A 17,188-nucleotide genomic window follows, 5' to 3' on the forward strand; every position below is an offset into this window, starting at 1 on the left:
TCATTGCAGTTGCTTTTTAAGTACATCCTACATGATGGTGAGGTACTAGTTCCATAGGAGAAGCTGCTATTACTAAGACCATGATTTCACTCTCTGTGCTAAGCTACTGTTTGAAGTGTTACAAGCTATGAATATTCATAGCAATATTAAGCATTTCTCTGAAAACCAGGGAAAGAATGAAAAATAAATTTACCATCAAAATGTATTTTGTCACTAGCTAATTCCTGTGAACTTGTAAAGCATAATTTCTCATGTTCTTTGCCACATCCTGTCCATTTCTCAACTGAACTTCTTTCTCCTTGTGTGCCCACCTGCACACCTGGAAAGGGCAGAGTGGGAATTTAGTAGCATTTTTTCACAGTTGACACTAAAAACTAGATCATAAAGTCATATGTCACATTTTTGCCCTTTGTGTCAAAAAAGTTAACACCTGAAGTGAAAAGCAATCCTGCGAAGACTGCATTTGCTTAAGCAATTTGCAAGATAAAAAGCTGATTGCTATCCAGAATACCCAGCTTCTCACTGTCTTACTATTGACAGCAAAGCTTCACATTGCAAATAAGGTGCTTTCTAGGTATTTATTTCTCTGTATCTTTATTCCTTCTTGGGACTGTCAGGTTCCTACTGCATTACTGTTATGTTTGTATTTTTGTGCTGTTGAAGCTGTAACTGTGATTTGAACTACAAATGCGTTAGGTACTGTACAAACCAAAACCAGCAAATGATTCCTGCTGATTTCAGATAGCTCTTCAATACGCTTACATAACTTTCATGTGAGAGGAAACACAAAAATCTTTTTCATCCAGCAATTTAGCAAAAAGTCTAAATATATTTATTGATCAGTTTGTTTTGGATAGTAATTCTCTTGCCACAATTCCCATAGATTTTTATGAACTAATTCAGGTCTATGATGCACTATTTAAATCCATATTTCAAGATTTACTGCACTTAACTTCAGGGATCTGGCAGAATTGCCTAATCATCAGATGAATAGTTGGTTTCATTACACGTTACTTGGGATATTGTATACATCTACGTATGAACTAGTTTGATATGTGCTTTATGTTTACCTGTGAGAATAATGCACTTCTGAAGTACAACTCGTGAGACTGGATGAAACCTGCCATTGAAGTGCATGCACTTCATGGAAAGGAGAGGGTGGGGCTCTTAGTGAAGATGTCACTATCTACACTGAAAGCTCTCTCATTTGGTTAGATGAATCACACCTAAATTCACTGCATAGTGTATGGAGATCCATAAATCCTTGATGTGCAGTCTCTCCTGGAGAGACCTCTCCTCTCTGTCCACATGAGAAGACTGGGTTCCCAGCTTTGGCACTGTAGCAGGTCACCTAAAGTTACATGCATAAATTTCATTTCCTGCTTCACAGAAGATTTAGTAATCTTTTATGAAAATTCAGCTGAAGGCTTATAAAAATGAAATAAAAAATTACTAAAACTAATGCCTTTACGTAAGGGATGCAAATGTCAAAAATAGTCAGGTAAATATTTAAAACATTCTTTGATAATTTCTGAAAATAATGTTGAGAGGCATTTCTTTCATAACAACCATAGCTCTTGTTGACTTGAATAGTTTCTGTTCATTGACTTCAGGCCAAGTTTATAATGATGTTGAGCGCTGTTAGAAAAGAAAGCTACTGCTCATCCTTTCTGGAAAGGCTCTTTGCCTTGGTCTGACAGCATTTCTAGGCAGGCTGCAACCTTGCCAAAGTATCATGACAGACTAAGTATCCAAACTACCTAGATATTGGTTTTGCAACTGTTCTTATTTTTAGAAAGTAATTTTTTTTTAAAGCTTTTTGTATAGAATCTACACTCCAGAAATGTTGTAGGAGCTTCTTTGATATTCTGTAGTGCTGATTCTCTCCTACTTAATGCTTTGTCCCATTACTACAGAGAGTGACTGTATAGCATCAGAACCAAGTTTCACAACATGGTAATCACAACCTTCTCCAGCAGGTGTGATGGCACCTGGCACTGGCTCTTACACAGGGTGTGTGAGTGTGTGCAGGAAGTATCAAAAGAAATTAGAACAAAATTGGATTAACCATCACAGGAGAGAGTTAACCTTCAGGAGCTTTGAGCTGACTATATCCTGTGCAGACCTTTTTCTTTTATAATGTAAATGCATGATCATTCTATGGTGCAGATTACATCAGGATATAAATGCCTTATAGAAACATTTAGTTGTCTTTATATCTTGAAGAATATGTTGTTTTTCTAAACCCTCAGATCCTTTAGCTCCTAGAGAAGTCAGCAGTGAAATATTTTTCCTTCTTTTCAAATTAATCCTCACCGAGGCCCTGACAAGGAAAGATACTTATTTGCATCTCTGCCTTTTAGTCCAGATCCAACTTCAAAGTTGGCGTAACTGTGGGTGTTAGACCAGATGACTGAGAGGTCTCTTTCAGCCTAAAATATTCATGTTTCTTTGAAATATTTGGGTAGCTCTTAATGGTCAGTTTTAAATCAGCTAACATCAGAGAACAAATAAAATATTTAATATGCTGGGTCACAGCCTTGTAAATGAATACAGAGATTTAACAATGATATAGAAACATAAAAATGAACATTTATTTTTGCAGACAAGTAGATGTACAGCTAAGTAATCCATGTTATTTTGTTGCATTGTTGGTATTGTCAATGCTAGTACAAACTGAGGTCAAAACTATTAAAGTATAATTAAATCCATTTGTAGAGGTAAAGTATGAGAAATGTAAGCCATTTAAGCCCTAATTTGAAAGGTTGCATGATGCTGAGGTAAGTCTCTGTCTTTGACAAAGAGAATGAAATTATCTCTTTGAATATTCTTTCAAGGACCAAACAAGTTTTAGGAGTAGTTTGCTATCAATTTAAAATATTTAAGATTCAGAACATTTTATAAACTAATGATGACCTATTTTAGCTGTTAGAGGGATTACACTTCTTTAAAACTTTGTAAGGTGCCAAGAAAAGCTGATTTTAAAATTTTCCATGAGAATTATTTTTGAGAGGCACATGCATTTCCAGAAAAATAAACTTTTTTTCTGAAAAAGCTTGTGTTCATAAAGAAACACATTTAGAAGGAAAGGTAAAGCATTTAAAACAAACACAAATAAGGCAATGCAAGACAGTGAATATAACTATATAACAGGCATGTTTGGGCTGATTTTCTCCTGTGTTTTCATTGTGGTAGTGTTTGGCTGGGATTTTTCTGGTTAGTTCCGGTCTGAAGATCTGAGTGATTGAGGGAGTGTTTCTTCATCACAAACCTGAAAAGGGTAGTACATCACCCTAACTTCATGCTCTGGTCCGGGAGATGTGGGCACTGTTTTGACCTAATTTAAAACAATTCATATCCAAAATCCTGAGAAAATCTTTAAGGGTTTCTTGGAGGGTAGGGCAGCACAAAAGAGACAGATGGGTTTTACTCTTCTCAGAAAGTGAAAGAAATCCTAATTACACAGAATAATATGTCAGGTTGCTGGTCACATCTGGAAAAGCAGGAAAAGATGACTTCCAGATCAGTCTTCAGAGAACAGTAAGTTTGTCCTTGTTTGCATCCTTTGTTTTCTGCTGCATCAACCAAGGAAACAGATGTGGAGAGAATGCAAAAATATTCAAATCCTGCTACTGAACCACAGAGAGCTTTCTTGCTTGACTGATGGCTTACAGATTAGAGGTAGGTCCAGGGTGGCTCAAGGGCACCACCATTTAACAGAACAGCGTGTTTTTGAGAGTCCAGGATTTGAAGCAAATGGCGGTATCATTTTCCAACTAGTAACAAACAGGAGGGAAGAAAAGAGGGAGAAAAAAAAAGACACTGAGGATTTTATTGCTTTTGTCAGCAACCTAGAGAAGCTCAGCAACGGAGAACAGAGAGGAACAGGCAAGGTTATGCAGCATACTGAATGGGAGGACAGAAAATTTAAATTTCGTATCATGGAAAGTGTGTAGAAGAATTCGATGATGAAGTGGTATAGCTGAACTGATTATCAGAAAACACAGAATAAAGCAAAAAAATATATGAGATGGCTTGTAGTTGTGAAATCCACTTGTACACATCACTAAGTTTTAGTACCATTCTTTCCACTCTTTCTACCCACTTTCACCTAAACTCTATTTAAAATGCCTTTCATTAGAAATATGGCTGTGTTGTACTTGACACTGTATTTGGTTTCTCTTTGCAACATTCACTTTTGTTAGACATGGTTAATGCTATATGTCTTTTTCTCCCCATGCCTGCCTGTGAGACCAATCGTCTCAGACTATAAAGACTGGTGTTCAAGTTGTCTGGTTCTGTACTTGCGCAAAGGCTGATCAAAATGACTGGACTCTAAGTGCTGTTGAAATACCATAACTATTAGTTTTGGGCATACAAATTGGAGACAATTAAACCGTTTTTAAAAATGCATGGCAATAGAGCAGTATAAACAACACCTGTCGAAAAAGCTAACTTTGAAAATCTATTATTTCCAATATGTGTATATGTATATTTGTGTGTGCCTATATATTTATTCATCTATTTTAACCTGGCAGCCCACAGAAACTGTGAAGTCTGCTTCCCATCCAATCACTGGAGAAATTCAGGTAAATATATAGTTTTTGCTGTGTAAATTGTTGGTGCTACTGGCTGCGATTTTTCTGGTGAATAAGTTTGCAGAAAACAATCTCCATTAACTGATTTCTTAGTCAACTCCAACCCCTTGAAATGTCACTGATATAAGTCAGTACTTGATTTTTTGCCTCTGTCTTTAATGTTGACTTGTGAAATACAAATGGGATGGAAGGAGCTACTATTCGTGAATGGGCTGAAAACATTGTGAAATTCATTCTGACTTTTAATCTTTGGGCACTTATTCTGGTTTACTTCAGAAATTCTCATACTCTTAACATTTAAGCAAAGACTGCTATGGGTTTCTCATAGTGCAATGTATTTATTTCCACGCAGTGCCAAGTTTGTGGCTACCTCTTATATAAAGTGTCTACGCTAGCTTTTTAAAACAGTGGAACTTGGAGCAGCAGAATAAATGAAGCCTAACTTCCTATAGATTTCTGTCTTTTTTTTTTCCTTAATTAATCCCTCTCTCTTATACTAGTACTAAGGGTCTTTCCACTGTATTATAACATCATCCCCAGGCTTGTGCTCCAGGTAGTCAGAATTTGTGTAATTCCTATTGAAGAAGCTGGCTATTGCTCAGAATAATATCAAGGGATCAAATTTCATCTGCTTTTTCCTGATTGAAATAGATAAATATGGGTGTTCCCTCTTTTTTTTAACAAATACTGACAGACTTTGAAAACAAAATTTTGTTTCTAAAAATAACAAATCTTACTGTGTTTTAATACATTTTCTAGCTTCAAATCAACTATGACAAACACCTTGGCAACCTTATCATCCACATTCTTCAGGCAAGAAACCTTGCTCCCAGGGACAACAATGGCTATTCAGACCCCTTTGTTAAAGTTTATCTGCTTCCAGGGAGAGGGTAAGTGTTGGAAAAATTTTAACCTGAACTTTCTTTTAATCTGGGTTTGTTACTTGTCACTCATAAACAGAACCGAGAGTTGTTGCTATAGAAAATCCAGGTGCAACACCAGGAAGAATGGTGGATTTTTTGAGACAGATCCTATTCCCCAGAGAATGTGCATACTTTACTAATGACCTCAGGGACGTCATGATCATTCCTATAGATTTTTTTCATTATGTCTCTATTTAAAAATTCTAATAAATGTAAAAATATGTATTAAAAGATCAACAGACTCTACTGAAATGTACTAAATATATGCAGTACTTTCTGTAGTATAGAAAGCTACATGCTAAGCTTAACATGGAACGGTTCCTTCAGGTCAAAACATTCTGAATTTGGAACAGATTTGCAGACATGCAGAATTACAGTATCTGAGATAAATTTAAGGTTGTGGTAAAATACCAAAAGTGAGAAATACTAGACAGAAAACATCCATTCGATGTGATTTTTTTATGCCTGTTTTTTTAAGAGCTAAGGTGTTGTTTTAGAAATTCTGGTAATCTAATGACTATACAAACCACTAATCACTTTTTCACAGACCGTTGCTTCTTTAGACTTTAATTACAAATAGCTTATTAGTGTTTACTTTAAAATAAATGTTTCTGTATAAGCAGTATTATAACTCTTTTTTGTGCCCTAAAGTTGCAGAATGATACACATATCCATAAGTATACATGGTAATAATAATCCTGCTCACTTCAGGGACACAACAAATATATCTAAAATTAAGCTGATGGATCAGACCTTAGATTGTAAAGACAAATTCCTGCAAAATTCTCTGCTTGTGTAACCACACTCATCCTAAAAGACTCTTAGGCTAGGACCATGCAACTAAAAATCTGTATTTCTGTTCTATTCAAAGTAACAGGAAAGTGGATGCTCAGGTCACAGTTCAGCATTTGGCATATGGGCAAGCACCTCTAAATGCACATGAATGGTACAGCTAAAGGCAGGCATATTCTTTTGTAGCTTGCTAATTCCAGCAATAGAGCATTCAATATTGTTCAGTGGCACTGAGCCCAAAACTATTAGTGAATAAAATGGGAACAGGTCCTAAACCTTGAGGGTTTTTAAATGCACCTATGAGTCTTGTATAATACTTGTCAAATCAATTTAAGTGGGAATTTTGCAGGTACATTCACTGATGTAGAAATAAGACTTTGAATTAGAGAGACCCTGCAGAGGTCTAACCCAGAGCCAAACATAGGTTTAAACTTGCTACCAAGTTATGAGGAATTTGGATTTTAGTGTTGTTTGGGTTCATTATTGTAAAACATGGCAATGTTACAGTTTTGCATGTAACTTGACACTTTAGGGAATAATGAAAATGAAGAGCTTCTCAAAAGTGCCAAACTTGATTCTGAAAGCAAAAACTTGAATTGCTACTGAATATCTTTTATCTGTAGTTCAGTCCATGCTAGACTTCTTATTCTTCCTAATGCCTCTATTTCCTTTGAATCTGATACTAGAAACTACCCATTATTCACATTTTCTTTCATGTCTGTTCTCATTTTCTCTCACACTGCTTCCTCTGTGTTCCTAACTCTGTAAATGCTGGGTATGCAGACAAGTCATGGTTGTCCAAAATGCAAGGTAGAGTGTACTATATTCCAATTTTATTCTTTAGTTTTTGTATGCATGCATGATATGATAAGCCTGTGCATTGAACTATAGATTTCTCTTTAGTTTTGATGGCATGCAACTGCAGCATGGATTTGCTGTTCATTCTCTAATGAATCCCATTTCCAGGTCAGAAGGAACTGGAAACAAGTAATTAACACTCCTCAGTGCAGTAATATTCTAGGGCCAAACTCTGATGACAATCAAAATTTCTTTTGAAGTGTGGAAGAATTTAGTTTAGAGATATCTAAAAATTTATTCTCACTAACTGAAAGCTGCAAAATAATTAACTGTGAACTTGTATCAAGATTCTGAATGGTGTTAACGCCAAGAGAAACAGGCACTGTTTGGAAATGAAATGGTATATTTTCCTCTCTATACCTTGCACAGTGAATAGACATTGAAGTCCAGTATAATTCTAGTTAACTGCCCAGCTGGCTTTAAAGCTGCTTGACCACATAGATGGTTATATGTGATAAACAAAGTTGATTTTTTACTTGTTGAAATTACTAGTGGTTTGTTTGTCCTGGAGTTGGAAATATAAGGCAAAACTCCATTCTCAAGATATGCTAATATCAGCCCAGTCTAAGTACATAAGAATAGTAATTCAGCCCAAATTCTAAATTTATTTAAAAGTAGAAACCTGACCAAACAAGTCAACAGATGAATTTCAATAAAGAGATCTTCTCTATCATCAGTCTGTGTCTTCGTTAATAAAATTATTTAATGAATGTGCTTAAATGCCACATTTTATATTCAGTTATTCTATTACACTTTTTCATTGTACTTTCAGTTTTATTATGTGTTTACTATTTTATTATGTATATATTACGTACAGTAAACTGTAATTAAGGAAGCATAGCAAAACGATAAGAGTAATGCAGTTTCTATCTTTACACACAGCATACTCTGAATTTCAAGTGCAAATTATTTCATACTAGGTATAGACTTGTTTAATGGATGCATTTTATTAAAGCGTCTCCATCTGTTAATCATAATTGTTGGGGGGAAGGTGCATGGGTGATATGAATTTAATGTATTTGCTAGATCCTCTCTTAAGAGGTCCGGAAACCTTTAGTTGTCATCCAGCTTAGCCTGGGTCTGCACCTCCTTAGAAGTGATCAAGGTCTCTGCAACAGATTCAGATCATGTGTTGCATGATGTGGACTAACACCACCCTTGCCAGTTTAGATACAGATACTTTACAGACTTCACTGGAAATACTTGAGTTACCATGTTAACAACACGTTTACCTTTTGTCACTGCCAGCTCTGAGACTCAACACTTCATGAATCACCTTCTCACATATTTTTGAAAAGAATCAGAAACTTTGAAAAGATGGGGAAGCTGTAATACTGCAAAAGGAAATCCATGAAAGGAAAGGGAATGTTTTGGTGTCATTTTCTTGGTTGAGAGCACAAAGGGTCCTTTCCTACTTTCTTCAAAAAGATGAAAGTATATCAGTTCCTTAAAACCAGATCATATGACATTTAGACAGGCCCAAGCTGTATAATACTATCCTGGCTTAGTAAAGGTAAGAAGTAACTGGGTTACTCTGGATATAGGAGGAGTTTGGGTATGTTAATATTTCATCAATAGTTGATCAGAATAGGCATTCATTTGAGAAATACTGTAAGCCCAGAGAGAAAGAGATGCTGCCAGCCCAGCTGTCACTTGCCCGTGTCCCATGTCTTCATATGGGTCAGTCAAATCTCATTAATACTTTGAGTGATGGGGATGCTTTTCTCAGACCAGAGAGTGGGAAAAGAAGGTTACCGAGGTGCTTAAAAAATTTAAGTGCATCACTGAGTAGGATTTGCCATTAAAATCTAGTTTCCAAAAAGATTCATATTTTGTGTTTCAGCTTTCCTTCCAAGATAAGCAAAGAAATAACTTTATGTGAGTTTCTTTTTCATATGCTCTTGGTCCCCCTAGATTTTAATGCATCTTTTTCTCACTGACATACAAGAAAAAAGAATTTTTTATTTTTATTTTTTTTTAATATACCATTGTATGCTGTGGCTGACAGAGCTGATCGAACTGTAGAGAGCTGCTGCTTCCTTCTCATAAGCAGAGGTGGACATATACTTTGTTTCACGGGTCCCAATGCCCTTCACATTTTTTGATAAACTGGAAGACTGTAGACAGCACGTTTTACAGGAAAATAAATGGAACTGCATAGAATGACTAGAGCAAAAAGTAACAGCAAAAAAAACTTTCATTAAAAGATACCAGTCTAGTAGGCAGCTTGGATATGGCCACACCCTTTTGGAGAATAAGGCCACTAGACACTACAGAATAATTAGATGGGAGCACTGCACAACAGAATTGAGTTTGTAGAATGAAACTGCTGGTGCTGAAAATCCAACATTGACGTATATGTGTTAGTAATACACATGCATCTTTCACATAACCTTAATTCAGACCTGCACCAATCTGGTACCATGCATGATACGCCATTAGTAACTAGATGATTAAATGAGTCCCTGGAGTGCATATTCTGAGTTAATCTCATATGAAAGGAATCTAGTTCATTAGCTCTGAGACCATGCCACAGTATGAACCAAAACACCGTTCAATCAAAAGTCAGAAGTGAGAATCAAGAGGACTGCCCACTACCAAAAAATAACATAGGGGAACCATAAGAGAGTTTAATAGGGCAGATACAGGTCATTCTGTGCTGGAGAACAGTTCTGGGCACATTTAATTTAGTAATAGATATAACATGTAAGTCCTTTAATGTATGAGAGGTTAGAACAGAAGACAAATGGCGGTTCACTTGCAGACTGGCAACAAGAGGTTCTTTACCTTGTATCTTGTTGGGTTTTCAAAGCATCAAAAGCTTCTCATGTTCTCCTACACAGCTCTTTTGAGATGTCCATTAAAATTTATATTAAATTAAAATTGGAACGGAAGCAAATCTGACATCAAAGCTCACAGAGATAGATGAATCCATATTCTCTTAAAGGTTAGTGTATTGCTTTCTCCATACTCAGGAAATGCAAAGTACAATAGAAAGCACTACCGATTCTTTTTAAAAGCAGATTATGCAGCCAAATTTTTTATTCTTGGCTATTGATAAAAATAATCATCAGCTTGATACATTTTTATGTTTGTTTCCCGTACAGTTAGAGGCATAGGTAGAGAACAGGATCAATAAGAAATTACTGTTCCTATCATTAACAGGATATTAGTTACCCCATGGCATTCATTAAACATTCTTGTGAGATGGGATTCATGTAATTAGAGACTGCAACCTATAAATATAATGGATTCATGCTACTTTAAAGTGCTAATAGGACGATGGTCTTGGAAAATAAATCAATGCATTATCACTTCAATTTATAATCACAGCCCAACACCTACAGTGGGAGAACAAAGCATATGTGCATGGGCTGACTGATGCTTTATGTTGAAACAGTTGTAGGCAGAGCTAGCCTGCTGAAGAGCCAGAAGAAGATGTTTTAAAAGACCATGTCAGGAAAGCATACTAAAGAAAAAACCTCAAAGGCTGTCATTGTCCTCTTGTAACCCTGAGTTGTTGCAGAAATGGGAGATGCAGTTCATTTATTTTTCTGGCTTTTGATTTTGGGGTGTTTTTTTGCATTAGAACTGAACAAAACAAAAGATTGCTAATTTAATGTTTCCTTCCTTTGTTCAAATTCAGTGCTGAGTACAAGCGGAGAACTAAGTACGTGCAGAAAAGCTTGAATCCTGAATGGAATCAAACGGTCATTTATAAAAATATCTCCATGGAGCAGGTGCGTGACTGGTAGTACTGTTCAGTGCAATTTGCTGCATTATTATTTATATGGTCTGCAGTGCTTACTGTGAAGGGAATAGTGCTTCTGGAAATTCTGTGAACCCCTGTAAAATCTTGCCAAATTTAGGGGAAATTTGAAACTATTTCCTTGCCTCTGATAGAGCTTGCTATATCAGTATGCTTTTCGTATCCCTTCTACTCATAACAGTGGGGATTACACTCATGTCATAAGTACAGATGTGGCAATTAAAAAAATTATAATAGAATACAGGGAGGGAATAAGTTAAGACATAAATTTCTGAAAGAAATGCAGAAATCACTGTAACTTATCGTTCCAAAAGTCATGCAAGCTCACACAAAACACAGTTCCTAACATTTTTTTATTCAAGAATATTTATAAAATGTAGAGATACATTTCTAGATTTAGCAGCAATTTACAGCAATGGACATGAAATATGAATCACATGAAAACATTTAGAAGATATTTAATTTCCTTGTTATAGAAAGATTTAACTCACATCTGGGAAAGAAGTCTGTGGAAGTCTTCTCTGTTTCTTGGTGGGTTATTAACTGTAATTGATCTACAGAGTTAACTGAGGCAGTATGAAGCAACTGAGTCCTCTTTTTCTTCATCTCCCCTTTTAAGATGACTTTTTACCATCTGAAAAAGACATAAAGAGCAAAATTATGATCAGTCCATTTGTTTAAATTAAGAAGTATATTTTATAGAATAATGGATCCATACAGATTCCTAAATCCTTTTGCCTTCTTAGTGCTTTGTTCTTGATACTTTCAGCTTCAATTCTCAAGGCCATTTAATCTTTCAGTACTTAAAAAATCCCAGAATAACTAGACCTTTTCATGAATAGATTTCTTAATGCTTTTAATATAGTTCTCCAACACAACACCAAGACCTCAATAATAGCTTCCTAACTTAAAATTTCATTATTCATTCTTCTTGTTCATTAAGAGGAACATAGATTAAGATACTAATTTTTGCATGTACAAAAACCCTTCCCACACAGGGACTTGCATAGTTGCTCATGCAATCTGCACATCTAACCTTAGCAAGCAGTAGCTCAGGTTTACTTCAGAGGTGCTCTGTTGTACGTAGTCATTATAGTTTGCTGGGTTTTGCATGCTGTTTCATGTAGGCTTGCATAGATCATAGAATCATAGAACAGTTTAGATCGGAAGGGACCTAAAAAATCATTCAGTTCCAACCCCTCTGCCAGGGGCAGGAACACCTTCCAGTAGACCAGGTTGCTCAAAGCTCCGTCCAACCTGGCCTTGAACACTTCCAGGGAGGGGGCAGCCACAACTTCTCTGGGAAACCTGTGCCAGTGCCTCACCACCCTCACAGTGAAGAATTCCTTCTTAATGTCTAATCTAAATCTACCCTCTTTCAGTTTAAAAGCTTTACTCCTCATCCTATCACTACACTCCCTGATAAAGAGTCCCTCCCCATCTTTCCTGTAGGTCCCCTTTAAGTACTGGAAGGCTGCTATAAGGTCTCCCCGGAGCCTTCTCTTCTCTAGGCTGCACACCCCCAACTCTCTCAGCCTGTCCTCATAGGGGAAGTGCTCCAGTCCCCTGATCATCTTCGTGTCCTCCTCTGGACCCATTCAAGCAGGTCTGTGTCCTTCTTATGTTGAGGGCCCCACAGCTGGACACAGTGCTCCAGGTGGGTCTCATGAAAGCAGAGTAGAGGAGGAGAATCACCTCCCTTGACCTGCTGGCCTCACTTCTCTTGATGCAGCCCAGGATACTGTTGGCTTTCTGGGCTGCGAGCACACATTGCTGGCTTATAGTCAGCTTTCCATCCATTGCTACTCCCAATTCCTTCTCCATAGGGCTACTCTCAATCCACTCATTGCCCAGCCTGTATTTGTGCATGGGATTGCCTCGACCCATGTGCAGGACCTTGCACTTGGCCTTGTTGAACTTCATGAGGTTTGCATGGGCCCACCTCTCAAGCTTGTCAAGGTCCCTCTGGATGTCATCCCTTCCCTCCAGAGTGTCGACCACACCACACAGCTTGGTGCCATCATCGAACTTTCTGAGGGTGCACTGAATCCCTCTGCCCATGTCTCCAACAGAGATGCTAAGCAGCGCTGGTCCAACAATGGTGGCTCATTAACAGTGAAAGCATCAGAAAAAAAACCCCTGTGATGTTTGTCTAGCTGCAATATAAACCCTAGATCTTCTGGGTTTTGTGAAAAGGCTTGGTAAGTCTTAGCAATATTTGAAAACTGAGCTTTCCATTTAAGAAAGCCTCTTCAATTTACTTAATTCGCTTTAAGGTTCTACTGTGACATTTCACAGAGCTGTAATTAAGAGTGCTTGGATGTTGGACATTCAATGGCTGTTTGGTCATTTTAAATTGCTTAATGATCATAGTTTGGGATTTCTTGGACAGAGATTTTTGTGACAGAAAATCTCCTAATATCTTTGATGTCAGTTTTTTGATCATTATTTGATGAAATTTGCCTTTAGGTTGCATGTTGATTTGCAGATCTCTTTTTCCCTTCCTCTGAGAATGTTATGCAGTGCTTATGATTATAAGTGTGTAAGCTTCATGTGAGCACCACATATGTTGTATATTTTGTCCTCTTGTCACATAGAAGTGTGTTCAGGGAATAGTATTGCCTTCCACACCTTTCCATGGCTTGTATCTAGTGCTTAAATACTGGTGGGAGTGATTCTTCCCCTATAAAATTCAGTGCCCTGGCTTAGAGAATATACAGTAAAAAACATTTCTAAATCACCAGGTAATTCCATGCTGATTAGAAGTCCCCTCTACAGTTTGAAGAACTATCACCATGCAATTCCACTCATAACCTTCACGAATGGATATTTTAAAAAAGTTAGGAATATAAAGAGATGTACAAGACAATAATTGTGATAGATTGAGAATGAGTGTTGTGATCAGCAAACCAGCAAAACTGCATCATACAATAAGTTATACAGAGTTATCAGTCATACCTTAACATAAATTAATGAATCTTTATAAATATTATTTCTTCAAAGAAGTATTTCCTTTCCCTCCATCAAAACATGGGTTGCTTGCTGCCAGCAAATACGTATTATTAAATATTTCCTAATACAGTCCTTTTGACGTCACTGTCTAGACTTCAGCTAGTTGTACAATTTTTCATTTTCCTTTTCTCTTTCATAACCTAGCTGAAATCAAAGTGAAAATAATTACAGGAAATAGATCACTCTCTGAAATGAAACAGAATTTTTCAAGGTTGGAATGATTAGTTTTCACGTAGCAAATTCTACTTTGACAGTTGGAGAAAAAATAAACTGAATATTTAGTAATTTAAGGTTTTTGTTAAGTAATAAAGTGAAGATAATTACAATTTGAGAGGGAGACTGAGTACTCACATTACAAATATTGTATAGTAATTGTTAACTGAAATCAAATACCTACTCAAAGCATTAAAGAAAACAATAGAATGATTTAAAGAGATGATGTTAAAAGATGTGACTTCTGTTGCTGGTCAGGCCATTGGTATAATGTATGACCACAATATAAGGTGTGGCTTTGTTTACCTCAATTTCTTACTTTTCAAAAGCAAATAAAAGTATTTCCTTAAATAAAGGATATAATTAATGAAAGCAAATGTCCTCAAATTGAAGGTAGTATACTTAGAGCAATATTTTCAAAATCCTTGAGTGACGTAGGAGCCTATGTCATATTTCCAAAAGTAAGAAAAGCTTTCTTATGAATAACTAAGGTGTTGGTACTTAAATCTTACTTAATATCTTGTACAAGAGAAAGCAGGTTTTTAAGTGACCTAGCAAAAGTCTTTGTCCTCCCACATACTGAAGTACAGCAATATAGAGAAGAATACAATAACATTTAAATATGAATGTAAACACAGATAAGTATAATGCATGATCATGCATTAATACAACACCTTCATTTCTACTCATCAAATATCCTGACTGAGACTGCAATCTTTTATATAATTTCTGAAGTAATTATAGGAATTTAGTTTCAGCACAGGTGAAAACAAACTGCATTTAAATTATTTCTTTCCTCATACAAATACTTGTGTGAGATTTTCAAGGAACAAGTATTAAATATTTCAAGTAATGCATATTTATTTACACAGACCCACATTATCCATAACAACACCCGGTGATCTCCAGATATTTAAAATAAGAAACAGACTCCTTTATATGTGTGGTGTTGGTCATGTCTTCCATAAGAGAAAATATTATTCACATTGGCTGTTTCTGCATATTCCTTCATTTTCTTTAAATGGTGGTTGTCCATAGCAGCCTAAAGCTAACTGGAGTTCACATGCAGTAACATACTTTTAGGCAGGGTTTTATTTTTTAATTTTATTTATTTTTTTATTTTTAATTTTTCCACACAGCAAAGCCTGAAATTAGTTTCAGCTTAGTAACACTTTTTTCATAAAATGCTTGGAACACTGATGAGGTTCACAACATGTTTAAACTGCTTTCCTTTTTTTAGGGACACACTCTCATTTTCCTGTTGGTACATTGCCCATTTGCATAAACCCACGGTCAGATAGATAGTGGGTTTCTGCAGCCCATTTCAGTATTGCTGTCAGTTAAATTCCTGATGGAGATCTGAACTTCTGGCTTCGCAACCTAAAACTAGATGATGTAAGGCAGAACTCTACTTTGCAGTGATGGTATAATGGCTGCTATTAAAATCACTAGCCGTTGAGTGTTCTTTGCCTTCAACAGTGGTACATAAATATATCTTCAGAAAAGCAAATTTTCCTCCTCTTTGAAGCTCATTTCATGCACTCTGCCTAATAAAGCTCTTTTGATGGTTTTTCATTGTCATAATATTTTATAAAAGCTTTTTTAAACTAAGAAGCTTAAAATAGGTCTCTCAAAGAAATGTAGAGTACTACAAGTTTTCAGCAGTTTTATTATCCTACTAATGCAAAGAAACGGGTTGCAGTTACTTGAAAATCTTCTTTATTTTACCCTTTGCACCAAAAATCCTTCAAATCTTAGTGGTTTTTTTTCTCCTTTTCTGGATCTATACATTCTTCTCTCTGTCCCTGCACAGTCATCACTTGAAACAAGAAGGCATGTCTTCCCAAAATAGCAACTATCGAGACAATACATTTCTGAAAAGTATTTATGCTATTCCTCTTTTTTAAAGGGTAAAAATACATATACTTAATATAGCATCTAGCAGGAAATTGTATCATCCAGGAAGCTAAAGGTAGCATGGACCAGTGGCTGCTCAGCTCATTCTTTCAGGTTGTTTTTCACGTTGCAGTTTCTATACTGTCTTGGAACAGCAAAGAAAAAGAATTTTATTCAGTCAAGGAAATGATCTTTACAAATATTTGGTAAGGGATGTTCAAAAGAGAATATTTTTGTTCAACTTTTTCATTATTTTTTGCAGGATATTTTTAAAAAGAATGTTTAAGAAAATGTTGCCTAATTATGTAGGAATAAAACAGAGAAAGATTAAAGAGTTACTCTCAAATATTATTTTTTTTTAATCTTAGCTTTCAATTCATGTTGTTGCCTGTTTAAAGAGTACATTGTTGATGTTAAAAATAGTACAATTCCCATTTGTGTGGGTTTTCCAGGATGTGCTGATTTAAACTTGTTTTTCAAAGATACTGGCTTTGCATAGTTGCTCATTTTTCTAAAGTTAGCTGGGAGCAGAAGATATTCCAAATAGATAATAATGAGATTAAATTATAATTTAAAGGCAATTTAAAGTTATTAAGAACCATCTGAATCTGTATTGCATTAAACCAAGGGGCAGTGGAGGTAAATAGCAAACAGTGCTTTTCTTAAAAGTATATATAATATGTACAGTAAATGGTACAGTTTATAATTTTGAACAATGACTTGATCCTTCGTTGTCCCTTTGTCCCAGGCAGCCAATTAATAGTCAGAGCAGTGAGTGACACATTGCTTCTGTTAGGATGGTGACCTCAATTATCACATAAGATTTCTGTTTCTGACCTCTCTTATTCAAGTATGTGAGAAGAGTCCTGTTTTCCTTAGTAATGCTTGGAAGTGTCCAACAAATTCTTCACTTCCAAATTTGCAGCCTGATATTGCAGGCATCCCATACCCCCAGGATGTTGTCCTTTTTTCCTTCAAGCTATATGAATTTATTACTGCCTTTCCAGCCACCTGTTAGCCTTTCACCCCAGCATATAACACCAGTAATCAATCCTCTCCCCATCTGTCCCCACAGACCCCTGCAATAACACTCAGGTCACTCTTTTCAATACAGTCAACTGCTTTGC

General features: G+C 36.1%; 1 protein-coding gene across 1 annotated transcript in view; it reads left to right on the plus strand.

Moving 5' to 3' along the window:
- Positions 1–17,188, plus strand: part of PCLO (piccolo presynaptic cytomatrix protein) — a 382,484-nt gene that overhangs the window by 293,439 nt on the left and 71,857 nt on the right. The window contains exons 14-17 of the mRNA XM_074869854.1: positions 4,539–4,589; positions 5,358–5,488; positions 7,097–7,123; positions 10,818–10,911. Of these exons, the coding sequence (XP_074725955.1) occupies positions 4,539–4,589; positions 5,358–5,488; positions 7,097–7,123; positions 10,818–10,911 (303 nt within the window). The remainder of the gene's footprint in view (positions 1–4,538; positions 4,590–5,357; positions 5,489–7,096; positions 7,124–10,817; positions 10,912–17,188) is intronic.

The sequence above is a fragment of the Strix uralensis genome, chromosome 5 (genome assembly GCF_047716275.1).
Source record: "Strix uralensis isolate ZFMK-TIS-50842 chromosome 5, bStrUra1, whole genome shotgun sequence".
NCBI classification, from domain to species: Eukaryota; Metazoa; Chordata; class Aves; order Strigiformes; family Strigidae; genus Strix; species Strix uralensis.